At 42.5% G+C, this 25,143-nt stretch overlaps 1 protein-coding gene across 2 annotated transcripts in view; it reads right to left on the bottom strand.

The window, feature by feature from the left end:
* Positions 1–20,038, bottom strand: part of CNIH3 (cornichon family AMPA receptor auxiliary protein 3) — a 73,992-nt gene extending 53,954 nt beyond the window's left edge. For both annotated transcript variants that reach the window (XM_074988591.1, XM_074988590.1), the window contains exon 1: positions 19,958–20,038. In XM_074988591.1, the coding sequence (XP_074844692.1) occupies positions 19,958–20,038 (81 nt within the window). The remainder of the gene's footprint in view (positions 1–19,957) is intronic.
* Positions 20,039–25,143: the final 5,105 nt, after the last annotated feature.

The raw sequence follows: 25,143 nt of genomic DNA on the forward strand, positions 1-25,143 counted from the left end.
ACTTGTTAAAAGACAGAAAACAAAGGGTAGGTATACATAGCCAGTTTTCAGAAAGGAGAGGGGTAAATAGCTGTGTCCTGCATGAGGTCTGTTCTGGGATGAGTCTTATTCAACATATTCATAAATGATCTGAAAAAGGGGTAAACAGTGAGGTGGCAAAATCTGCAGATGATACAAAACTGCTCAGATAGGTAATCCCTGGGCAGATTGCAGAGCTGCAAAAGGATCTCTCAAAACTAGATGACTGGGTACCAAAATAGCAGATGAAATTTAAAGTCGGTAAATGCCAAGCAGTGCACATTGGAAAATGTAACCCCCAGTGCATAATCCCATCTATACATATAAAAATGATATGACTAAATTAGCTGTTACCATTCAAAAAAAATTTGGAGTAATTGTGAAACAACGAGATAGATAATAAGACAGAAAATGTACTGCCTCTATATAAATCCACGGTACACTCACATATATTGAATTCACACATATTGAATATTGTGTGCTGGTGTGATCATCTCGTTTCAAAAAAAAGATGTATTGAAAATGAAAAGGTTCAGGAAAGAGCAACAAAAATTAGAGGTATTGGAGAAATGGTCTGAAGTAAACAGGATGAAGTTTAATAAAGACAAATGCAAAGTGCTCCACTTAGGAAGGAACCATCAGTTTCACACATACAGAATGGGAAGCAACTGTCTAGGAAGGAGTATGGCAGAAAGGGATACAGGGGTTCTAGTGGACCACAAGTTAAATACGAGTCAAAAGTGTGATGCTGTTGCAAAAAAAGCAAACATGATTCTGGGATGCATTAACAGGTGTGTTGTGAACAAGACATGAGAAGTTATTCTTCCGCTCTACTCTGTGCTGGTTAGGCCTCAGTTGGAGTATTGTGTCCAGTTCTGGGCGCCACATTTCAAGAACGATGTGGAGAAATTGGAAAAGGTCCAGAAAAGAGCAACATGAATGATCAAAGGTCCAGAGAACATGACCTATGAAGAAAGGCTGAAAGAATTGGGCTTGTTTGGTTTGGAAAAAAGAAGATTGAGGGGAGACGTGATAACGGTTCTGAAGTATCTAAAAGGGTGTCATAAGGAGGAGGGAGAAAGCTTGTTCTTCTTGGCCTCTGGGGATAGAACAAGAAGCAATGGGCTTACACTGCAGCAAGGGAGGTTGAGGTTGGACATTAGGAAAAAGTTTCTAACTGTCAGGGTGGTCAAACACTGGAATAAGTTGCCTAGGGAGGTTGTGGAATCTCCGTCTCTGGAGATATTTAAGAACAGGTTAGATAAATGTCTATCAAGGATGGTCTAGACAGTACTTGTTCTTGCCATGAGGGCAGGGAGCTGGACTAGATGACCTCTCAAGGTCCCTTCCAGTCCTAGCATTCTATGATTCTATGTAATCTAGAGCTAGAGAAGTGCCCTGGGAGTCAAGACTCAGCTTGGCCAATCTCTCTTTACGGATAGGAACAAGCCACCTGATATTCCATCCTGACCACGTTCAACTCTGACTTTGGTGAAAATTAAGGATCCTCAATCTCAGTTTACTCACCTGTCAAATGGGTATAATACTTAACGTGCTCACAGGAGGTTAGAGGGAGATTTAATGGATGTGACTTGTAAAGTGTTTTGAGGGCCTCAGATGAAAGACTCTAAACTGCAAGCATAAACTATAATTGATGTAATTAGAAAAGACAGGCTTTATTTTTAATTTAAAACTACCATGGTACTTCTTATAAGCTACCATGAATGCACACAATGGCTACGTCTACACGTGCAGCCAACATCGAAATAGTCTATTTCGATGAATAATGTCTACACGTCCTCCAGGGCCAGCAACGTCAATGTTCAACTTCGACGTTGCTCAGCCCAACATCGAAATAGGCGCAGCGAGGGAACATCTACACGTCAAAGTAGCACACATCGAAATAGGGATGCCAGGCACAGCTGCAGACAGGGTCACAGGGCGGACTCAACAGCAAGCCGCTCCCTTAAAGGGCCCCTCCCAGACACACTTGCACTAAACAACACAAGATACACAGAGCTGACAACTGGTTGCAGACCCTGTGCCTGCAGCATAGATCCCCAGCTGCCGCAGAAGCAGCCAGAAGCCCTGGGCTAAGGGCTGCTGCCCACGGTGACCATAGAGCCCCGCAGGGGCTGGAGGGAGAGCATCTCTCAACCCCCCAGCTGATGGCCACCATGGAGGACCCAGCAATTTCGACGTTGCAGGACGCGGATCGTCTACACGGTCCCTACTTCGACGTTGAACGTCGAAGTAGGGCGCTATTCCTATCTCCTCATGAGGTTAGCGACTTCGACGTCTCGCCGCCTAACGTCGAAGTTCACTTCGAAATAGCGCCCAACGCGTGTAGACGCGACGGGCGCTATTTCGAAGTTGGTGCCGCTACTTCGAAGTAGCGTGCACGTGTAGACGCAGCTAATGTGTGCTTCCTCAATTTTGATTTGACTAGTACTGGAGAATTAAAAGAAGCCAATGCATGCAGATTTCAAGATGCTAATCAAAACCAAAGCAGATTTTATTTTTGTTTTCCTGTTAGGGAGCAGGTATAGAGTGACTGTTGCCTGTCACGCTGACCAGCTGTGTTTGCTGTATATACCTGTTGTATCTCATTTGATTTTGTACATCGGCGTCATGATCAAAACCTCGGCTTTAATTAGTATAATTAGCAGTACAAATGTTTAGGCATTTAAAATTTGTATTTGATGAAGTTTGATGATGAGTTCCAGAGATGATCAAAAAGCATGAGTGGGGAAAAATCAGTAACATTTCAAAATGCCTTTATATTTGAAACTCAACAGATCCAGCTAGCTCTAGTCAGAATTGTACCTGGGCCAAGGAGGTGGTGTGCAGATCCTAATTAGAGTCAGGCATAAGCTGTAGTTGAAGATATAGGTTTTCTTTTCTGCCAAAAATGGTGTATTTCTGTGGAATAGCTAAAGCACGTTAAAATGCTAGTGGAGACTCAGCACTATTGTTTTAGCACAAAATAAACTAAGTAAGGTTGAGCACCGGGGTGAGGCCGGGCGTGGATGTAATACTGACCTCACCTAGCTACCTCCCAGTAAAAACTGCAAGTGACTGCTCTCACTAGGATTTTAAAGTGGGATTGCTGTAATTAATATGGGTTAGTTATCCCACAATAAAAAGTACCTTTTTTTGGAGCAATGGAGACCGAGTTAAGTGTGGGTGGACTGAAATCTCACAAAATCAACTGATCTTGCAGAATTTTTGTGATCTTGAGTTGGAATTTTGCCAGAACATTTGGAGAGTATGTCTGGAGCCCAACAAAACACAAAGGAGAGGTCACCTTCCAGCCCTGACTGAAGGCCAATATTTTACAGAAACCTCAGGTCCAGGGATTTGAATCTGGATCTCCACATCTAGAAAGTAAAAAGGAGTACAGATTTATGGTTTCAATTTTGGCCCAGCTCTGTATGGGACCTTGTCTTAATGTAAGTTATTAGATATTATAACAACACTGCAGGCAATGCCTGGGGGAAACCAAACACATTCTGGAAGTTAAATAAATCTGTATGCACTTGTTGTCATTGGTTGTGACCAAGACACTGGGAGCTTTCTAGCATCATAAGATGGTTGATAACATGATGTTCCCAGATGGCTCACTTGACAAGCAACAGTTGACAGATTTTTGCAACTACTGTGAAAAGGCCTTTTTAAATCATCTTATCCAATGGCAATTATAAAAAGAGGCCTCATTGGCAGATATGGGATTGATATGTACATGCCACCTCCTCAGCCCCAGTCACTGAAATATGTTCCTTGCTTACCCAGATGGCTGTCAATATTGGAGAGAAAGGAGAAAGAGGATCCAGATATTCACCAAATCCATACAGAGAACTTCAGAAATTCTTATGCCTCCATCATTGCTTTAAACTCAATCATGAACCTTCACATAGTACCAAGTGCAATTCAGCTGTGCCCTGATAAACTGGTGTTCGTTATGGAGATGAGAACAAGCTAGCCGTGTTCAAGTGATGAAAATGCAGTTGCCTGAGATTTTCCTAAACAAGTGGATGATTTTACTAACTATATCTGCAGCCAGAATACATTTCAAAAAATATTTCAAGTTAAAGGGGAATTTCTGAAGCCCAGAGCACCAGGTTTTTCTTTACTGGAGGGACTTTGTCACCCTGCTGTCACTGTTCCAGTTATTAATTATTGCTGCTGGTATTAATAATAATCCTCTTAGTATCACATGCAGTACGGGTGAGCTAATAATTTGTTGCATAAAGTCCCATTGCACAATGAGTCAAACACTTCCCTGGTGCAACAACTTTTTTAAAGGATTCACAGATGACGACTATTAACTACATGCAGGAAACCCACTGCAATACCTTATTGACTGGACAAGCGACAACACACTGACATCACACATCAGGAAAGCCATGACTAGTTTACTGTGGCATGTGAATGCTACAACATACACTGGGATGAATTACCACTTACTGTCCCAGGCTCACTGATCAGGGAGATTGTTCTTGCATTAGTCAACATTGAGTCCTCCAACCCATTTCTCTTCTCTCTTGCCTGGAAAGACCATTATAAGATGGGTCTGCACCAAATACCCACACCTAGTGTGACCATATCTCCCTGTCCCGTATTTGGGACCAAATACGGGACAGGGAGATATGGAGGGGGAAGGGCACCTCCTCCCAGCTGCATCAAACCCTGTGGAGCTGGTGCCCCAACCCCTCAGCACCAGGGAAAGCAGTGGCTGCGGACACTCCTGGCCCAGCGCCCCAGGAAAGCGGCAGCTGGGGGAGCTCCCAGCCTGGAGCCCTGCGAAAGCGGCAGCCACTCATGGCCCCACCCCAGCCCTCGAGGGCCTACACATGGGACAATTTATCCCTTTTAAAAAAACAAGTCAGGGTGCCTTTTTGGCATCCACATATGGGACCATTCCACCCAATACGGGATGGATGGTCCCCCGACCCCTACCCCAAAAATCACTTGACTTATGGAAAGTTCAAATCCACATCCAAACTTTGCAGCTGGTCTTAATTACAAACCATATCAGAAACCCAGAGCCCAACACTCCCAGAGACTGGGAAAATTTAAATTTGACCAGGATGATGATAGTAACCGTGAAATGCTCAGGGAGATTAGGAAGGCTATCATAATAAAAAACCTAATAATAATGGGGGATTTCAATGATCCCCATATTGAGTGGGTACATGTCATCTCAGGACGGGAAGCTGAGATAAAGTTTCTTGACACCTGAAATGATTGCTTCTTGGAGCAGCTAGAACCCACAAGAGGAGAGGCGATTCTTGATTTAGTCCTAAGTGGAGCACAGGATCTGGTCCAAGAGGTGAATGTGTCTGGACCTCTGGGTAATAGTGACCACAATGTAATTAAATTTAACACTCCTGTCACTGGGAAAATACTACAGTGGCCCAAGAGTGTAGTATTTAATTTCAGAAAGGGGAACTACACAAAAATGAGGACGTTAGTTAAACAGAAATTAAAAGGTACAGTACCGAAAGTGAAATCCCTGCCAGCTGCATGGAAACTTTTTAAAGACACCATAATAGAGGCACAACTTAAACGTACACCCCTATTTAGGAAACGCAGTAAGAGAACCAAAAAAGTGCCACCGTGGTTAAACAATAAAGTAAAAGAGGTAGTGAGAGACAAAAAGGCATTCTTTAAAAACGGAAGTTAAATCCAAGACAGGAAAAGAGAAAGGAACATAAACTCTGCCAAGTGAAGTGTAAAAATATAATTAGGAAGGGCAAAAAAGAATTTGAAGAACAGCTAGCCAAAGAGTCAAAGAATAGTAGCAAAAAAAAAAGTTAAGTACATCAGAAGCAGGAAGCCTGCTAAACAACCAGTGGAGCAAATGGATGATCAAGATGCTAAAGGAGCACTCAAGGATGAGAAGGCCATTGCAGAGAAACTAAATGATTTCTTTGCATCAGTCTTCAAGGCTGAGGATGTGAGGGAGATTCCCAAACCAAGCAATTCTTCTCAGGTAACAAATCTAATGAACTGTCTCAAATTGAGGTGTCATTAGAAGAGGTTTTGGAACAAACTGATAAACTAAATAGTAATAAATCACCAGGATTAGATGGCATAAACCCAAGAGTTCAGAAGGAACTCAAATGTGAAATTGCAGAACTACTAATTGTAGTTTGTAACCTGTCATTTAAATCCATTTCTGTTCCAGATGACTGGAAGATAGCTAATGCAACATCAATCTTTAAAAAGGGCTCCTGAGGTGATCCTGGCAGCTACAGGCCAGTCAGTCTGACTTCAATACCAGGCAAACTAGTTGAAACTCAAGAATAGCGCTGTCAGACACATTAGTGAACAAAATTTGTTGGGGAAGAGTCAACATGGCTTTTGTAAAGGAAAGTTGTGCCTCACCAATCTATTCAAATTTTTTGAAAAGGTCAACAAGCATGTGGACAAGGGGGATCCTGTGGATATAGTGTACTTCAATTTTTCAGAAAGCCTTTGACAAGGTCCCTCACCAAAGGCTCTTAAGCCAAATTAACTGTCATGGGATAAGAGGGAATGTCTTCTCTTGGATTGGTAACTGGTTAAAAGACCAGAACCAAAGGGTAGGAATAAACAGTCTATTTTCAGAATGGAGAGAGGTAAATAGTGGTGTCCCTCAGGGGTCTGTACTGGGACCAGTCCTATTCAACAGATTTATAAATGATCCAGAAAAAGGGACAAAACAGTGAGATGGCAAAACTTGTAGATGACACAAAACTACTCAAAATACTTAAGCCCCAACCAGACTGTGAAGAGTTACAAAAGGATCATCATAAATTGGGTGAGTGGGCAACAAAATGGCAGATAAAATTCAACATTGATAAATGCAAAGTAATTCACATTGGAAAATATAATCCCAACTATACATATAAAATGACAGGGTCTGACTTAGCTGTTACCACTCAAGAAAGAGATGTTGGAGACACTGTGGATAGTTCTCTGAAAACATCCACTCAATGTGCAACAGCAATCAAAAAAGCTAACAAAATGGTAGGAAAAATTAAGAAAGGAGTAGATAGTAAGACAGAAAATGACATATTACCTCCATACAAATCCGTGGTCTGTCCACATCTGGAATACTGTGTGCAAATGTGATCGCCCCATCTCAAAAAGGATATAGTGGAATTGGAAAAGGTTGAGAAAAAGGCAACAAAAATGATTAAGGGTATGGAACGTCTGCCATACGAGGAGAGATTAATAAGACTGGCACTTTTTAGCTCGGAACAAAAAGACAGTTAAGGGAGGATATGATAGAGGTATATAAAATCATAACTGATATGGAGAAAGTAAATAAGGAAATGTTATTTACTCCTTCTCACAACAAAAGAACTAGAGGTCACCAAATTAAATTAACAGGCAACAGGTTTAAAACAAACAATAGGAAATATCTTCTCACACAACGCACAGTTAACCTGTGGAACTCCTTTCCAGAGGATGTTGTGAAAGCCAACACTATAGCAGAGTTTAAAAATGAACTAGATAAATTCATGGAAGATAGGTCCATTCATAGCTATTAGCCAGGATGGGCATGCAGGGTGTTCCTAGCCTCTGTTTGCCAGAGGCTGGAAATGGGCGACAGGGAATTGATCACTTGATGACTGCCTGTTCTGTTCATTCCCTCTAGGGCACCTGGCATTGGTCACTGTCGGAAGACAGGATACTGGGCTTGATGGACCTATGATCTGACCCAATATGGCTGTTCTCATGAACTTTACAGTACTGAAATCACTGGTATCAAAGAACACTGACTACTGTCATGTGGCAGCTGTATTAACCTGACAGACATCTATGCAGTGGGTTTGTTGGCCTTGCCCAGGTGGGGGAACTCACCCCACCCCTGCAAAAGAGGAGAGGGAGCTGCAGAGAACTGCTGTCTATCAAAGACAGGCAGAGAAGGATGGCTACCCTTTGCTTCAAATATGAGAGGAGGGAGCTGCACTGCTCCGTTACTCCTTGTTTTTACACTGCAAACACTCCATGCACTATGCTGCACTATGCTGCATCCAGGGAATAAACTGAAATCTATTACCCACTTTTCTGTGCCTCACAGGTTTATTATTACCAGAGCTCTGCATGCTGTACTGCTCATGTAGGCTGAGCTGTGTGTTATTAGGGCTGGCCAGAGATTGGGACAAGGGCCCAGCTGGGCCAACAGCGCAGTGTACATAAGCAATGAAATGTGCCATCCTCTAATAAGCTGATGGCTGGACACAAGTAAGCAGCAGTGGAGGGCTTCCTCTGCCTTCAGTACCAAAAAGGCACGCTCATTGCTTATGTAGGCTGAACTGTTAGCCCAGCCAGGCCCTTGACCCAAGCGCTGGACTCTTGATGTTGCGATGTCGGAACTCTGCTGCCTGGATTTCAGCAGAAATCAGACTTTTCCCGTTTTCTGAGACAATAAGAAGGAAATTTTCCAAAAGTGTGCAGATTTCAAGCATTCACACCACCAGTCATGTGGTTCTCAGACTAATTCTGAGAGGGGACCATGTAATTGGCCTATCAACAGTCATGAAAGGAAACGTTCTTCTGCCCTTGTTTTCTCTATACATTCAAAATCACATACCACCTATTTGTGAAATGTTCCCATGTAATGCCATCACTTTCCTTTGCTTCCTTTAAAAAAAAATCTTTCACAGTACATGTATCAATGACTTCCCATGGAAATTCAAAGTAAAAAGGATAAAATCCACACTCTTTTCTTCCTGAGTCAAGTTCTTAGAAAATGCTCCATTTTCTTCTGTGTAAAGGTTCAAACATTGTGAGACATCATAATCCCACAGCTAACAATAAAAGGGAAGCTCCTGCAGAATCACTTCAAGCAAAGAGTAACAAACATCATAAAGTACCAGCCTAGCTGCAACCAGAGAAAAATACTTGAAGGTACAGCCAGGAAGGAGGGGAGAGACCAGGGGAAGGTAAGAAAGACAAAAGTCACGGGGGGAAGAGACAGGACAGCTAGCTAGTGCTGACCCTTAGCAGATTTCCACTCTGACCCTCACAGGCCATTTTATCTCATCCATTTTTTTAAAGCTTCTTATACTTTGTTATTGAGTGTACAGCTTTGGCATTTATATTTTCTACTAAGTGAATGCTGTAAAAGTGACTGTCTCCCCTGTGCTCATCTTTTGTCATCCTTCACTTTTTTAGTTCCCTTATTATCGTCTCTGTCTTTCCAGTCTATTATCTCCTCAATATTATTTCTATAGCGTGAAAATTGTTCCTTTACCTCCCACACATCCCTTTCATTCATTTTCTTGTGCTGAGTTCTCTTCCCCCATTCCTTAGCTGTTCCCTTTCTCTCCCAGGGCTGTCCTTACAGATGGGTAATGGCCCGGGGTCCCTCATCTAGGGGGAGCTGTGGTCAAGAGGCAATGGAAGGAAGCTCAGGACAACTGGGGGACGAATGGGGAAGAGATAAGGGAATCAAAAAGATGGGGGCATAGATGCGGAGGTGCCAGAGACCTGGATCACAAAAATACAAGTTCATCCACGGTACCATTTTACCTGACGCTGGGCCCTGTCTTGTGCTCTCTATCCTACAGTCTCACACACGCAATACTGCCTTCCACCAAATACCAGCAAAATACACAAGCACCTGAAGGTCCCCCAGAATCCACTCACACCTGTGCACTACCTCCCACCACACATCCATTCACACGCCAATCTAGGCTACCCCACCCTAACCACACAGGACTGACTACACAAGCTCCCCAAGAGAATCCATATGCATTCAGAGATCTTCTGACAAAACTTCTGTCAACAGATCGCAGCCACACACAAAAGTGGATTGCTCCCTCGAGCTGCTCTGCCAACAGAGCAGCCAGACTACTTAGCCACTCTCTCGACGGAACAGACAACTGGAAGCACAGCACACAGGGCTGCCCGCTGACCCGGAAGCCCTATTTGCCAACAGAGGGCTCCCCTCAGAGCATCCACATGGTTTTTTTTGTTGACAATCTGTCAACAAAGGCATTCTGACTCACGAAGGAGAGGCAGAAGGCTGTCGACAAAAGTGCCAAGTTCTGTCGACAAAATGCATTTTTAGTGTGGCCGCTCCATGAGCTGTGTCGACAAAACCCTCTAGTGTAGATGTAGACAGAAAGTGTAAGAAGCACACGAGGGGAGTTCAGGGGAGAGGGAATGGCAGGCTGGCAGAGCCAGAACCAAGAAGAATCGCTGAGTAGAAACTGAAATTCAGTAATTATGGGTTATAGCTCAGTAAGGTGGTCAGAAAAACAAATTAAAAAAACCCTGCACTGGAGTACTTGGCATATTAAGAGCAGAAGATAGATGTCATCCGGTCACACTTTTCACATCCTCCTTCACACTCCCATTCCCAGTTCCTTCCTGCACAGGTGCTTTCATCCCCATGTCCCTACTCATCCTCCTCTTTCTTTGTAGCCCTCCCAAGGGGGAGGAAAAAGCATGTTATGGGGCCCCAGAAGGAAGTGCTGGAGCATCTGTGTGTTTTCCTTTCCTTGCACACTCTACCATTTACAACACAACAGGAGCCAACGGACCCCAGAAGGAACCAGGGTAGGAGAGACAGAGAATGATTTATTCCAGGGGTATCAAGTGGAGATGAGCAGCAGCAAAGGTGCATTTTGGGGAAACATTCCAAGATCTTTCTATTTTTCCTCTCCACCCACAGGGCAGGCAGAGTTAAGTGTGGACATCCCCAAGAGAAGGAAAAGGCATGTTTGCTCCAGCAGCAATTTCAACTGTGGTTCTGGAAGCAGGGAGACCAATGCAAAGTGTAGATATAAATAAGAAGAAAGATGTGATAAAAAAAGGAAGGTGAGGTTAACATAACCTTAGAAGTGGTAAACATGTTGGTCTTAAAAGCATCTCCCTCCCATCACTTACATTTCCACGAAACACGTGTTTAACTACAGGGATAGGGTAAGGAAGGTAGTTGACCTTGAACTTATATCCAAACAGAAATGGCATTTCTGAAGTATGGTAATAGCAGAGTTAGGAATAGTAATGGCAAGTCAAAGTTGAAGTGCATGTAGCCAAATGATCTAGGTAGAATTTTCACCATTTCTGTCTAGTTCTACTCATTGTGTGGATGTATAAAAGAGCTTTTAGCCTTCTGGGCTTTCAGTATGTGACCTATAAAATTTTTAAAGAACACATTAAGCAGAGCAAAAATATCATGCATGGTAGTATTAGCTGTGAACCAACAATACTTAGGCAGCACTCAATTTGAAAACATAACAAGACAGAGCATTAACTTTAAACATTCAAACACTGAAAAAGTGACTCACAGCATGAAGATGGCTGGCATTTAAACTGACGAGAAATTTAACTTTACTGCACCTAAACAGCAGGCTAATATAACAATTGACATTTACCTAGTATCAAAGAATCAAAAAGGACCACACAACTCAGCATTGCCCATTATCTCCACTTCTTGATCTGTCTCAAGTCACAATATTTGGTGTTTTTCTTACAGCTCCAACTCCTGGATTAAAGCAATTAGATGAGATTCTCAGTTTGCTTTCTCTTTTAAGTAAGTTGCTAGCCCATCTTGTTGCAGAATAAAGTTTGAAAATGTGACCAGAGAGCAACCTAAAATCTTTTTTTTAATCAAGGTATAATGTGAGGAGCCTCTGTCACTACGTCTGATTGCTTGAGATTAAAAATGCTGCAAAATATGCAGAAACTACCATATCCCCATGTGAGGTAGGTAAGTATGACATTCATTGCACAAAAATTGAGGGACACAGAAATTAAATTACTTATCCCGCTAACTTTCCACTATTTTCCTATTCAGAAAAAAATCATTAAATTCCCAACAATGATATTGTGGGGCGTCATACACATTTTTTCAGTGGGATGACTGCAATGTTCTATGCTTCCTGCTGCTAGTAATTAATCCTAAAAGAGCACCCACTTGTCACATCAAAAGAAGTCAATACAAAATTACCAGAGACTAAAGCAAGACAAAGGAGATGCTGATCTCTTGGGCTGTATGCTGCTCGATCAGAACAAAGGAGCCTCCTTGTTGCCTATTGTTTTTATAGAAAATCCAAATGTAAAATATCAAAGCGCAATGCAGGGGAGAGTTCATAAATCATTTTACCCGTACTACATGAAGCAGCAGGACTGACGTTGAGGCATATATTTGATAAAAGTTCTATTAAAGGGCACTGTGATGCATAACATATTTGAAAGGAATTAGTCTGTCTGGGTAACAATATGGTAGAAGTGCTGAATTAGCAACTGCCTCTGTAGTAATATAAATACATGGGACAGGTCAAGGAAGCCAGAGGGAAAGCTTATACATTGTTTGTATCACTATGAGTAGGCATGGCATGTAACTGCTGACATTTCTTCTGGTCGTGCTGGAGGAAATTATGGTTGGTGACTCAAATTCTTCCTGTGTTGTTTAAAAGGTTATTGTCGAGAGCTACTCACTCACCCCAAAAATTCTCTCATGCAAATTTCTTCAGATTGGATTCTGCCACCAGAAAAGACCGCCAGAAATTTGGGGCTACTGTGCAGTCTCTTATTTTTAGAATGTTAAACTCCTCACTGAGATAAAATTTCTCAAAAGAAGAGAGAAAGAGTGAGACACACTCTCTAGCCTTGGAGAACTCATCTGAAATGAGTTAGATCGATGCTCCAATCCTTGCATTTCTTAATTCAAATGAGGGACTTGAAATGGACTCTCCTACATTCCCTGTGTGGGCCATGATCACTAGGTCTAGAGTTAAGGTCTTTGGCTCTTTAATATTTAATTATTGATATAGTATGGAACAACGCCAAGAGGACAAACTGAGAAGGACTCAGACACACAATAAACTGGTGTTAGGGCTCCTAACTGGGATTTAAAACACCTATTTTTAGGTCCTTGTTCCAAATCAGGTGACTCATGAGTGGTTGCAACTCCTTCTCCCTCCTCATTTAGCCACAAAATTCCAAGCCAGTTTTGACTGAGAAGATGTACAAGCTGTACCCCTTTCCCACAAACCTGGCTAGCACAGTTGGCCAAGACAGAAGCCTGAATGAGAATGACCTGGCTGAAGGTCAGGCTGGAAAAGGTGGAGCTTGTCAGCAGCAATAATGGTCATAAATGAGCTGTGCTGTCAAGACAACTGGGGAAGGAAGTGAAGCCAAGGAGCTGACAAGCCTTGTGGAAGTCCCAACACAGAATTGCCAATTTTGCCAACCAGATAGACTGGAGAGCACTGACACAAAGTGTCCAATCTGTCCAATCAGGAAAACCGGCAACCCTACAGCTAGAGGACTCTGACCAAGATTCTCCACAGACTCTCATGCTCCTTAGGCAATACATTTTCTTTATGGATTGAACAGGCGTGACAGTTACAGTGCAAACTCAACAGTAAAACAAGGGATCCATTTCATGATTGAACTGAGATATTCTAGGGGTGGATTAACATATACCTTGTTTGGCTGAAGATACAAATAAGTGTGTATAACTTCACTCCTTCCAAACCATCTGAAAGGTGTGCTGATGACTGCATAAAACTTGGCAGTTGTATTGCCCTCGTTATTAGGAAACACTATTAATAAGCATATTGGTTATGTTTTTTTTAAAAGATATATTAAACCAATTAAGAGGAAAATCCCAGCAATAAGCAGATTTTCCTACTAAAATGAACATGAGTTCAGATACAGTGCTGGCCAGCGTCCAAATTATAATAGTTCTACACAACTCCAATAAAAATGCACAAAAGACTCCACAGAATAATTTATGGCTCATTGATGATGAAGTGGTGGTGACTTAGGAAGCATCTGGAGCTGCTTGTGAGCTCAGCATGCTTACCCACTCATAATTTATAATCTTTCTCCAGAATAATCTAGATGTGCAAAGTTCAAACCCACATATTCCCTTTTTCCCCTAGATCCATCAAAACATTTTACTATTTTTAATTTTGCCCCAAATCATAAATCCTTCTGATGATTTATGCATTTAAATGAGACAAAGTAAACACATTTTTCAGGATACAAATTAGTCTACACTAGCACTGTTGCAGCTTCTAAGTTAGCATTAACATGACAAACTTTTGCAAAGGTGGTTATTAGCTGACTATTAAAATGCATTATGGCTAGACCAGCTTGGTGGTGCTCTGTCGCTACAGAGCCATGACAGAAAGTGGCATTTGGTTTTCAGTCTCACGCTCATTCCTTAAGATGGAGAGCTCAAAAAATCAGCAGGGAGCCAGGGGCTCAGCTACTGGAGGTGGGGGGGAGGGAACAAAAATCTTCAATAAACAGGTACAAAAACAGGCAGTGGCAGTGTGATTTTTCTGTGCATATGCCTCAACCTTGACCTACCCTCACTGTAACTCCAAAAAATCATAAAGAATTCTTAGATAAAAATCAAACATAAAGGGATGTTATTAACCAAAGGTAACTGGAAGTAAATTCAAGGCTAACTTAAGCCTTTAAGGAAATGACATTCATTCTAAACAAAGACACTTAAAATAATTTTAATAAAGATGACTGGTAGCGTCAACACAGCAGAGACAGAGCCAAGCTAGTTCACAAATCACTCTGTCAGTTTCCAAGTAAGATACCTGCCCTCCAAAGCCATGGCTAAGGAAATTGGTGAGGCACTATATGTGAAAAATAATGACTTGCCCTATATGGCCTAGTATTAAAGTACAACGATTATCTGCAATGAACTACTGACTTCCCTATTAGCACAAAACTTTAAGAGATCCCCTGATGCTCTTTTTTCATTCATCTCCAAATTAAGCTTAAACAGGGTGATTAAAATTAAGGTTGGAATTTTCAAAGGATCTTGAGAGTTAGCTGCCTAATAACCATTGAGTTCCATGAGAACTGAGCACCTAAAAAATCAAGCTGATTCCTTTGAAAATCCCAGCATAAACTACTAAAAATGTAATTCCACTAAATTAGATCTGCAACAGCAATATGGTGATTATTAACAATATTGTATGTATCCAGCACGTATCACTAGATTATCTCAAAGCATTTGGAGAGAGAAACTGACCAAGACTACACACAACACTATTGATAGTTTAATAATATCACCCACATTTTACAGAGAGGCACGGAAAGGTGTAAATGACCTAACAAGCAATCACATACTGGCCCAGTACAAGAATTAGGCAAGGAATACAGGAAATCTGATCATGCCTCTTTGTTATTACTCCCTATCTTCAGTTAAAACTGAAATGCCAACTTTAACCCACATCATTGTGCCAAGGTATGGAGAATTAATCACTGCTCCCACAGTGTCCAGGCACAATGGAGGGGAGGGGATAAATTCTTTATACAAACCCTACTAGCTCTATAAATATATAGTCCACATTAAGAAAAAATAGTTTTATCCATTAAAATTGTATTGTTAATACATTCTTTTTTTTTTCATTGCTGAGTGCTAAGTATGGTACAGTTGCACATTCACAGGACACATTCCATTAACTCCAAAGAACATGGTGTTGATTAATCTCAACTTTATATATAGTTAATTTTTCTGGTAGAGCTCTCTGTGGTTCCGAATTGTTACTCAGCTGTATTATAAAAAAAAAAATCAAACATTTTGAAAAAGCCATGCTCTCCATTGATAATGTAACCTTTAATGGGACAAACCTGAAAGCATAAGCACGGACTCCTCCCCTAAAACATTTGAAAGGGTATAGCCTTACTTATGGATGTTCAAAGACAGAGTTGACAGGTGATCTGAGTATGTGTCAAAATGTAGCACTTTGTATTTCAAGTGGCTGGGAATAAACATCAAATTAGATATCTCAGGTCCCTTTCAGACGTGGTATAACTTCACTGAAATCAGTTCCAACAGGGATGAATGTGGTGCCTCAAGTCCAGCTGGCAACTCCAAAAATTTAACGTAGGTTAAATAAATATTAACCACCCAGCAAAATCCTAGTTGACAGTAGTAGTGTCGGGACAAAAAGGAATCCTGATTTGGATACAAATTGAACCTCTCTAATCCAGAACTCTCTCGTATGGCAAACTCCATAATCCAACATGATTTTAGTTATCCGGATAACCACTTATCATGGGCATGGCCAAGTTTCCCGTGGTCCCATAAAGTTTCTTCACAGCCACCAGTCCTGCCTCTCAGCGTTCTGTGCTGTTGTTTAGCTGTAATTTACCCCTAAATGTCTTCTGAGAGCCCAGTAAGCTGTGGAAGTGTTGGTAATGTCCTAGAAAATATTGACCTCCCAATGTCTGGCAAATTTTCTCATCCAGCATTCATCAGGTCCTGAGGGTGCCAGACAAGAAAGGTCCAACCTGTAGTTGGAAAGTTCCTTAAAACAAGCAGCAATGAGAGCTGAGACAGACGACACACAGTTAGCTTTGATTTTAAAAGAAGATGATGATCTTGTTCTATTTGGGGCTAATAGCAAAATCTGATAAATCTACAGACGTATACAGCAAACAGAATAAACTCTGGTCTCAAGCAACTCTAGTAAGGTCAGCCGAGTTGCGAGAGTGCAGCTGGTAGCAAAATTTAGCCAATAATGTACATGAAGAAGCTATTTCAGCTAATCATTCAAAACAGAGGGATATACTCTTGCTTGCTACATTTTTGCAATGTTTTACAATACGATAGAGTATAACTTGATGGGCAGCAATGAGGTTTTTGTAGTTATCTTAATCAATTTAAGTTAACATGAGCTAAAAGCTGCATTAAAATGTAAGCTAACGTATCTGAAGCCAGGCTGCCCCCTGACAACAGATCTGAAGAAGTGGGTCTTTCCCACAAAAGCTCATTACCTAATAAATCATGTTGTTAGTCTTCAGAGTGCTACACGACTGCTGTTTTGTTTTGCCTTGACAACACAGTTAACTAACATGATAGGGTGAAACGTAAAAGGATTTTTCAATCATGTTAACACAACTGAGCTACCCCAACACACCCTTGCAGAGTCAGCGTACACTATAAATAGCATACCTGAAGTAGATTGACAGAACCCGATATTGTAGACCAAGCCCTGTTAGTCTTGACTGTCACAACATTCTTTCACAGAATTATACAGGATGATTGGGAGATGTGTGTAGAAATACTGTCTTTTATTCGTTTTTAACCTGCTGCACATTAATTTAATTTGGTGATTCCTGATTCTTGTGTATGCAAAGTAAATAACATTTCCTTATTTACTTTTCCCACACGAGCCATGATTTTATAGACTTCAATCATATCTCCCCTCAGCTGTTTCTTTTCCAAGCTGAAGTCTCAATCATATTAATCTTTGCTTGTAGGAAGCTGTTCCATATCCCTAATAATTTTTCTTGCCCTTTCCTGAATCTTTTCCAATTCCAATATATCTTTTTCTGAGATGAATTGACCACATCAGTACACAGTATCCAATGCGGATTTATATAATTCCCTACGTTCTACAGGTTGAAGCTCTCATCCAGCATCCTTGGGACCTGACCGGTGTTAATCCAGAGAATTTGCAGAGCCACAAGAGGTTAATGTTGTCTAACAGCATTATCAACACTTCCACTGCTTACCGGGCTCACAAACAATATTTGGGGTAATTAGAGATAAAACAGCAGCACAGAACACTGAGAGACAAGATCAGTGGCCATAAACAAGCTTTATGGGACCATGGGAAACTTGGCCACACCTACGATAAGTGACATCCTGCAAACTAAAATTATTCCGGATCACAGATGTTGCCATACTAGAGAGGCCCAACCTGCATTTGCTTTTTTGACTACAACTGCACTTTCAGTGTATGTTTTTAAGCAAACTATCCACAATGACTCCAAGACCTCTTTCTCGTGTGCTAAAAGCCACTTAAAAGCTAATTAAAACCCCTTCATTTTATGTATAGTTAGCTTATGTTTTCCCAAAGATCATTTCCTTGCATTTATCAACACTGAACACTGTTACATAAGAATTAAACTCAGTTTCTAAGGAAAGGAAGGAAGGTTTCAGCAGTGAAGTGCTTAGACTAAAAGACTAAATATATTATATTATATATCCTATCTTCCACTGAATTCTCATGAGAAACTGGAGCGATCCTGTTCTCACGAACAATAAAAGGGGTTTCAAGTTTTTATATATATAATACACATACAGAAGGCAGATGTAAGAGTTGATGTGCAATTTAATCCTGTTATTCTATCACATTAATAAATACTACTACTTAAATAAGCACTTTATGATTCTAGAAGAAGAGATGGAGCCAATTGCATTTCCATTACACTGGAGAAAGTGGAGTAGTTTCACTGATTTACACAAGTTCTTCAAAACGGTTTAGCTTGGTGGGTGCAGGTGCTCTGTCTTTCTGGAAAGACTACCCATCTCAAAACTTTTATAGTTGCATTAACACAGAGAAACCTGGTTACTGCACCTTTATGAGTTTAGAATGATTAGGTTTTACAGCTTGTTTCACTGTAAAGAAGTGTTTCTCTTTTCACTTAATATTCCTGAAACACTTATGCAGACCTAAATTAGCAACGCTAGCCTCCTCATGTTTCCATTAATAATGAATCCTAAATCCCTCTATCCTGTTGTATAAGACATTTGTTCCATAAACTCTGTATAGCGCTCTCAGTTTTCCCAGTGCTATCTGGTCCCAGTGTAGTTCTTTGTATGTCATTAAGGAAATTACTAATACAGTACTTTTCATCCCAAAGGATCTAAAACATGTAACAACTTTTCATTGATTGACAAATTATCTGGCGGGATAACTTCACTCTTTGCAGGAATGCATAATTCCTTTAATCCACCCCTGCCTTCAGCAATTTCACACCTCACACAGGACAGGACATGAAGAATCCATGTCCATAACTGCAAGAAAATTAAAGAAAATGGGGAGGAAGAGGTAGTCTCAGGCTAATTTCTTTTAAATTAACATTTTCACATATTTCCTCCTCTGTGTAACTGGTGACACGTTGGATTATTACAACTAAAAAATGGAAACAATCTAATTTACTCTGCATTAATCATGCTTCCTTTTCCCTCTCATTCCTCTTGTCCTGGACAATGACAACTAGCACTTTACTTCCCAGTTCTCGTGCATTAGGATGATCAATGAACCCAAGCACCAAACGGGGCACTGAGCACCCTTGACTGCTGTAAAAGTCACTGGTCCCCGAGACCGCTCACCACTTTACAAGCTCAGGCTATGGAAGTAAGGCCTGTTCCCTGCTCTTAATGTAAATGTTTTTAAAACTCCTGCAGATCTTTTCCTTGAGTTTGTGCAAAAGAAGCTTTTAGAAAGCTGATAACCAAATGTATCCTGAGGTTGCCCCATTAGCCGTGCAAGAAGCAAAGGTTCGCAGTCCTGCTCTGGCAAAAAGTACCTCGGGGTCCTTAACAGATGGCCAGGCCCAAACCTTTGCTCCACAGCCAACACAGGCCTTGCTCTGCCGCCCCTCAGCTCCAGCTCCCGGGCCCTTCTCTTCTGCCGCAGGTGCCACTTACCCCTGCAAAGTTAAGGGGGGTGCGCGGCTGCAGCGCTGCGAGGGTCGCCCACCCCCTACTCTGCAAAGTGCGGGACGCGGCCCCCGGAACTCCAGGCGCTTCCGATGGCTGAATCACGCCACGTGCGCGGAGCCGGGCCTAGGACTAACCCCACCAGCGAAGCGCCGGTCCCGGCAGCGAGAAGCACGACAGGGGGCGCTGAAAATCTCCCTGTTCTTCAGCCCGCGGGTCCCACTTACCGTCCGCCTGCGGTAAAAGTCGCAGGAACACCGCCACCCCCTTCCCACCGCCACCGGTGGTTTCTACCCATGGGTCTGGCCCCCTTGCCGAGCTGGGCGTTGTTGCAGCTACTTGAGTAATCGCAGGGGGGTGACGGGAGCTGTGCACCGGAGCCGCCCCAAGCGATCCCAGCCAGGAGCTGAGACATGCCGGGATCTTGGGCGGGTCCGCTCTCCCGGAGCCCGGTGCAGAGCTGGGTGCGGCGGGAGGGAGGGCGCGGGAGATACTCACGTGCCAGATGGCGAAGAAGATGAGGGCAGCGCACAGCACCAGGGAGAGCATGTAGCAAAAGGCAGCGAACGTGAAAGCCATGGCGAAGGGCGACCCCCAGTCAGACAGCGAGGGGCCCAGCGCCGCAGACAGCCCCACATGCAGTACTCAAGGGAGGGGCTCTTCCCTAACTGAAAACACCCCAGCGGGGACCCCACCGCTTCACTGCTCAGGAGACCCGACACCCCAAAAGAGACGGGAGAGTCTCTCTCTCCTCGAGGCACAGCTGGGGGCAACTCTCCGCCCTGCCACCACAGGCAGAGCCCGGCTTGGGAGGGCGGGGATCGGACCTCGGGGAGGCGCGCAGTGCGGACGGAAGACTCGGAGCTCAGGGTACGGGAGGGAAGCTGGCTGGGGGGCGAAGAAGCCGCCGAGCTGGGTGGGCACGCTGGGGAGCGACCTCCTGCTCTGCCCGATCCGGCGTGCAACCGGAGCCCCCCGCGCTCCGCCTCTCTTCCCCTCCGCAGCTTTGCTCGCTCGCCGGCGGTCCCGCTCCCCCCGAAGCTCAGTTGCACCCCGCCAGCCTCTCCCGTTACACTCCCAGGCTGGGGGCGCAGCAGGAGCCCCGGCGCTGAGTCGGACTGCAGCTGCAGCTTCGCAGGAAGTCTTCCACCTGCTGCTGGCAGAGGAGGAGGGGATGCGAGAGTCCTGAGATCCTCCCCTTCTCTCCTCCTCGCAGCCCGGGCTGAAAGCGCCCCTGGGCTCTCCGCACGACCTCTCCTCTACTTGGGGCAGCTCTCAGAGATTCCCGGGGTGCCACGTGCGTCCCGCAGGCTCCGGATCCTTCCCAGAGGCTGCTCCTTCTCCCCTGCCGCCCTCTTCCCCGTGGGGCTCTGCGCTTCAGGGCTAGCTCAGACGGTGGCAATCTCCTCGCGACAGGAGGCACGGTGATAAAACCCACCCACACGGGAGGCTTGAAAGGTCTGGCTGAACCACACGCAGCCAAAGCCTCCATCCCCGCAGGAAGTGTTTTAAAATGCTTCGCCCAAACCGGGGCTTCTCTCTCCCAGCTCAGAAGGGGCTTTGCAAAGCCGATCCTGGAAATCAGGAGGGAGAAGAAATCCGAGGGATAAGTATCACAGTAATAGAGCAGGCGGCATTTTAAGTGATGCGAAGCTAGGGGGAGTCATACAGCGTTTCCCAAGCTGTGTTCCCTGGACCACTGGTGTGCCTCGCAAGGTGAACAGGTGTTCCGTGACAAAAATTTTGATGCTAGCATTATTTTTCCTTCTGAAATATTAAATGAGAAATTGTGTGTATCAAAAATATGAAAATATTTGAATAGTATTTAGATTGTAGTTATATTAATATTTGTAACATTCATAATAGAATCGTTATGTGACTTGTGTTGAAACAGAGCTGGAAAACACTTTTCCCATTAAAAAACTGTCAGATATGTATTTTTATTTTCCAGTAGTTTTCTGTAAAAATAAATTTATAAAAACACAATTTTTAAATATTTTTCTATATCTAATTGCTTTCTTTTTCATAATTTTTTTAAGGTTTAAACAAGGACAGCCTTTTTTGAACAGTATTATCCTTTCTATCATTGTACAAAGCAAGGACACTAACCATTTTTTGGCTGTTATGCTGATGTTTTGTTTTGGGTTTGTACTAAATTTTTAATTTTATACTTACTTATAGGGTTGCTACCCATCCTCCTAGCAGAAGGATATTAGTTATTCATTCAGATGATTTTCTCTTGTTACTTTTTGTTCTTTGTAAAATAAGACATTTAAAAAACCTGACTTTTAAATCAACTTCTGAGCATTATGTGCAGCAATTTTTCACTATGAACCCACTTATCCTCTCACTTATGTTGTGTGACCCCGTGACCAGCATGTATGTGTTCTGTCAATATATTCCAACACCAAAAGTATTCCATGGCCAAGTTAGTTTGGGAAATGCTGAGCTAGCAAATTAACATTTTCTCTCACCTCTGCCTCCTGGCCCGAGAACTTCTCACATGAGTAGTTTGTGATGCAAGGGGAAGAAGAATATGACTCTGCTGATCACGGCAAAGGTCCCAATCTTGCACAAATACACATGCTTATGTTTAACCACTTGCATAAGCTTTTGCAGGATCCCAGTCTAGGTTTTATTCTAAAAGGCATATCATTTGTGAAGATGGGTCTCTCTTTCCCCCATGTGCCCTTAGTGCTGTGCCTCAAGCAATTTGCATGTTTTAAGTATGTGATCCAAGATGTGAGCCTGAATTAATCAATAGGCTAACTCAAAGTGGACTTCTTTGTAAGGGGTGGAACAGAGCAGAAAGAGCTGGTCTGAGACTTAAACCAATATAATGAATAAAGATAAACAAAAAGGCTGACAGAGGTGGGTAACATTAAGAAGGTCACGGAATTACTCAGTTTTGGCAAATAGGTTTTTCATAGAGAGTGGGTGAAAGAGAGAGAATGAACACACTTCTTGGAGGGAAGATAACAGCTGTTGTTTTTGGGAGCTATTTAAATGTGGAGAGGGTGGTAGCTTGGCATAGGGCTATAGGGAAGGAGTTCCATCTCTAGCTATATCCTATAGCCCAAACCAAAATTTTCTTCACTAAATAATGTAAAAAGCAAGCTTCCTAATTGCCACCCTCTGGCAGGGTACCTCTTATCTAGTAACTATCTGGCCACCTTTTGGGGTCATATGGTGGAACCTCAGAGTTAGCAACACCATAGAAGTGGGAGTTGTTGGTACTCTGAAATTCTGGACACCTAACAAGAAAACAAGCAGTACGTAGCACTCTATGAACATGAAGTTATGCTTCTTCCAAAAGTTTACAACTGAACATTGATTTAATACAGCTTTGAAACTTTCCTCTGCAGAAGAAGTATGCCACTTTCCCTTTTTGTCCAGTAGTTTATATTTACCACAGAACTGTTATTTGCCGCCTTTTTTTCTCTCTGCTGCTGCCTGATTGTGCATTGTTAGTTCATGACTTTGGTGTTCCTGATTCTGAGGGCCTACTGTATACAGCCCAAGCCTCGTTTCTCTGTACCTTATGAAAATTTAAGACCACACTCAAAAAGAGGGAGAGTTATTTGCCTCTCCTGGCATATATGCCCTCTTTGGGTACTGCTGCTAAACCATCTCTACCATGAGCCTTTCTTATATGTCAAAGGTGCTTCAAAAGTATTTTCCCAGCACCTTGGAATGTGTCAGGTTATCCAAAATAGCAGGTAGTTTCAAAACCTATTCTGGAGATGATACCCTGCGGTTTGTTTGTTTTAACAGTACTTTGAAATTCATGGCAGGAAGGTGCTATACTCATCCAAGTATTTTATGAGACATGAAAGAACTACTCCTAGTACTTCATCTACCCATTTAAAGAAAAGGAAACTGAGGGCAGGTCTACACTAGGCATTAAAATTAATTGTAGGTATGCAATTGGGTAGCTAGAACTGAATTATGTACAGTCGACTTCTGTGACTGCCCTCCCTTACTCCTTGTGATATTGAGGAGTCCAGGGGTCAACTGTCACCCTCCATAGTTTGATTTTGTGCACCCCTACTAGGCACATGAAATCAAACCCTAAAAGATTGACCCGTGACTAGGACAATCTTCTGTGTAGTGAAGACATATCCTGAGTGATAGAGCTGTTTAGTCATTTGCCCAGGGTCACCTAACAGAAGCCAAATTCATCCCCAGTGCACAGCGGGCAAAACTACACAAAGTCAAGCCAACCAAATATAGACTTTCTTCTCTGTCAAGTATTTACAGATATATAATTTCCTTTCTTCTTCTAAATGAGGCTTTATTTTTAACTAATGTATACTTTTGACTCATAGGAATGGTACTGACTTGAATCCAGTGCCAAGACCAGTAATTAATAGACAAGCCAAAACGGCTAGATAGAAGCAAAGTTTTGTAGTATAGAGTCTCAGTAAAGTACTTCTGATTTGATGATTTCATTAAATAAGGCAAGTCTCTGGAAATGACAATGGGCCTTACAATTACGCTGGGCTGCAATAAAATTTTGCATTGCAATCCTTTGACTCTTCTATTCTTTTGTATTTGAAAGCTATTTCCCCGGAAACATTAGCAGCCTTTTGAAGTTAAAGGGTTTATTAATAACAGCACATTTTGAACCGAGGCTGTAAATAGATTACAGAATAATAGGTCTTTGTTTAAAAAAAAAACTTATACTTTGTATTGTGTCATGTTTCCTCCAGCACCTGAATATTTATCATCCACTTTAGCACTGATTAAAGAACAGCTGATGCCTCACAGAAAGCCAAGGGAAAACATTTTGTTCTGAAGTAATTCTGCAAATACATACCTTACTGTGACAAAGAGCCATACAAGACATTAGAGCTCACTCAGGCTAGCTCCCTGTTACTGCATGATTGTTCCCGACAGAACATATTCTCATATATTTTCAAACTTATTATTATTACCACCATCATCACATGCATGCCAGCTATGTACTCAGGTCCAATGACCAAAGCAATAAGGTTTCCATCACTTAGGAGACTACATCATAGTCAAATAACCCCTATTGATGAAGTTTTCCTGATTGTCACCTAAAACATATATTGCACATTAGTTGGCCATGTGGAAAAAGAGGGCAGAGAGGAAGCTGAGTGACATCGCAATATGGTCCTCAATGGAAGTTATTAGCTAGGTTGACTGCCCTGCTCAACTTGCCCCTACATCCAGCCCTGATTAGTTAGCATCCTTTTGTGGTGAGCAGACATAGGCCAGGCGAAAATTACTCGTCAGCAAGAGAGAAAAAACTGTCAAGAACCAGTTGGGGGACAGTTTCCTACTTTCCACTGAAGGCACACAAACCCCATTTATCAAACTGTTGCCAAGTTTGGAGGCCTGTCCATCCAAAATCAGTGATAAGTCAAGCAGGAGAATCAATGATTAAAAATGTCTTCCTCATCTCATTTACCTAGGACTGTCCACACCTTTCTCACATCACAGATCAGGACCTGGCAACAGGGAGCCATTCATTTGTCATTTCCAAACAGCACGGCTGTAACTGACTATATCAGAAGCAGATTGCGAAACAAATGTAAAGGAGTCAGATGGCACAAAATGTAACTGCCCAACTTCTGCATAGTTTGGGCCTCTGTAAACATATCATTCCTGTACCCTGATTCCTCCAGTAGCTCCCAGCCCAGATCTAAAACTTAATG

Source organism: Carettochelys insculpta, chromosome 3, assembly GCF_033958435.1.
Source record: "Carettochelys insculpta isolate YL-2023 chromosome 3, ASM3395843v1, whole genome shotgun sequence".
Taxonomy (NCBI): Eukaryota; Metazoa; Chordata; order Testudines; family Carettochelyidae; genus Carettochelys; species Carettochelys insculpta.